This window comes from Petaurus breviceps, unplaced genomic scaffold, assembly GCF_028583685.1.
Source record: "Petaurus breviceps papuanus isolate PSGF00001 unplaced genomic scaffold, PetGlider_PUasm1.0 558, whole genome shotgun sequence".
Classification (NCBI taxonomy): domain Eukaryota; kingdom Metazoa; phylum Chordata; class Mammalia; order Diprotodontia; family Petauridae; genus Petaurus; species Petaurus breviceps.
Window position 1 is genome coordinate 4184463 of NW_027186376.1, and position 1470 is coordinate 4185932.

General features: G+C 62.1%; 1 protein-coding gene across 1 annotated transcript in view; it reads right to left on the minus strand.

Annotated features, from left to right (window-relative positions):
- Positions 1-1470, minus strand: part of SHANK3 (SH3 and multiple ankyrin repeat domains 3) — a 69442-nt gene that overhangs the window by 67454 nt on the left and 518 nt on the right. Inside the window, 1 exon segment of the mRNA XM_069102918.1 lies at positions 325-528. Within this exon segment, the coding sequence (XP_068959019.1) occupies positions 325-528 (204 nt within the window).

Here is a 1470-nt window from a genome sequence, read left to right on the forward strand (position 1 = left end):
CACACACTATACATCCATACACATACCCCACAGTACCTACATACGTCTCTCTGCACACACACACACCCCACAGTACCTACATACATCTCTCTGCACACACACACATACACACTATACATCCATATACACCCCCCACAGTACCTACATACGTCTCTCTGCACACACACACACACACACTACATCCATACACAGACGTATACACACCATCCACACATCTACCTCTATATGGTACCCCTCACACCCCCCAGCCGCGAACAGCTGTCAATCTCTCAGGCCCAGGATCCCTGGCTCCACCCCTAGCCCTGCCCCTCCCCGAAGCCCCACCTCCAGGTAGGGCAGGGGCGTGTCCATGTTGGGCGGGTAGTCCCGCAGCAGACGTTCCTCGTCCAGGAACTTGCCTGCCCGGCCCTGGGAGGGGGGCTGGAAGAGGCCGTAGTTGAGCACATCCTGCAGACTGTGGTTGAGGGCGCAGAGCACCCGCTGCTTGGACACCCACACGGGTGCGTCGGGGTTCAGCCGCAGACATTTCTGGGGAAGGGAGGGAAGGGGTGACTCAGGAGAGCCAGAGCATGCCCCTTAACCCTCGAAGTTCCTGGGGGGTCTAGAGCGCCCATTTTAGGCACGCCCTCTGCTGGCCACCGATGAACCGGTCTGGGGGAGTACCCCCCCAGGGGGGGGGGCCCTAGGCCCCGCCCCCACGGGGGGGGGAGACCTAGAATGGGGGCCGGGAGAGGAATCCCGGCCTTCGAGGGGGGGGGGGGGCGGGGAGGGCTCCAGGGCAAAAAGGAACACTCAGTGAGAAGGGGGCTCCAGGCGGAGGTTTCCGGGGCGAACTTGGGCAAGAGTCCAATGAGAGGAGGAAAAGGCTCCGGAGGGATGCCCGGGCTGCACTTGATCCGAGTGTGAGGAGGGACCCCAGGACTGAGAGGAAGTCTGGGCAGGGATATTATTGGGGAATCCTCGAGGAGGGAAAGGAAGGGCTGGGGTGGTCTAGGAAACGGGAGGAGGTCTGGAAATAGGGGCCAGTGGTCTCAGTATTAGAGGGCATGAATTGGGGGGAGGGGACGGGGACGAGAGTCCCAGAGATGCGAGGGGTAGGAGAGGAAAGGGATGAGATAGTGATTCCAGGGACAGGAGTAAAAGGAATGGTCAAGGGACTGAGAAAAGGGGGTCCTAAGGTAGGAGGGGGAGAGTCCCAGGGCTAGGTAAAGGCGGTCCCGGGGATGAGAGGAGGTCCGGGGGCTAGAGGGAGGGTGTCCGGGGGCGGAGAGGAGGGGCGGGGAGTGGGAGGGGGGGGGGGGGCGGGGGAGGGGAGGGGGGGGAGCTGGGGCGGAGGGGGGGGAGAGAAACAACCATGGCTGAGAGGAAAAGGGGGTCGGTTGCTAGGAGGAGGGGATGTACTGGGTTGGAAAGGAAAGAGGTCTGGGGACCAGTGCAGCGATCTGAGGGTGGGAATGGGGGTGGGGTGGA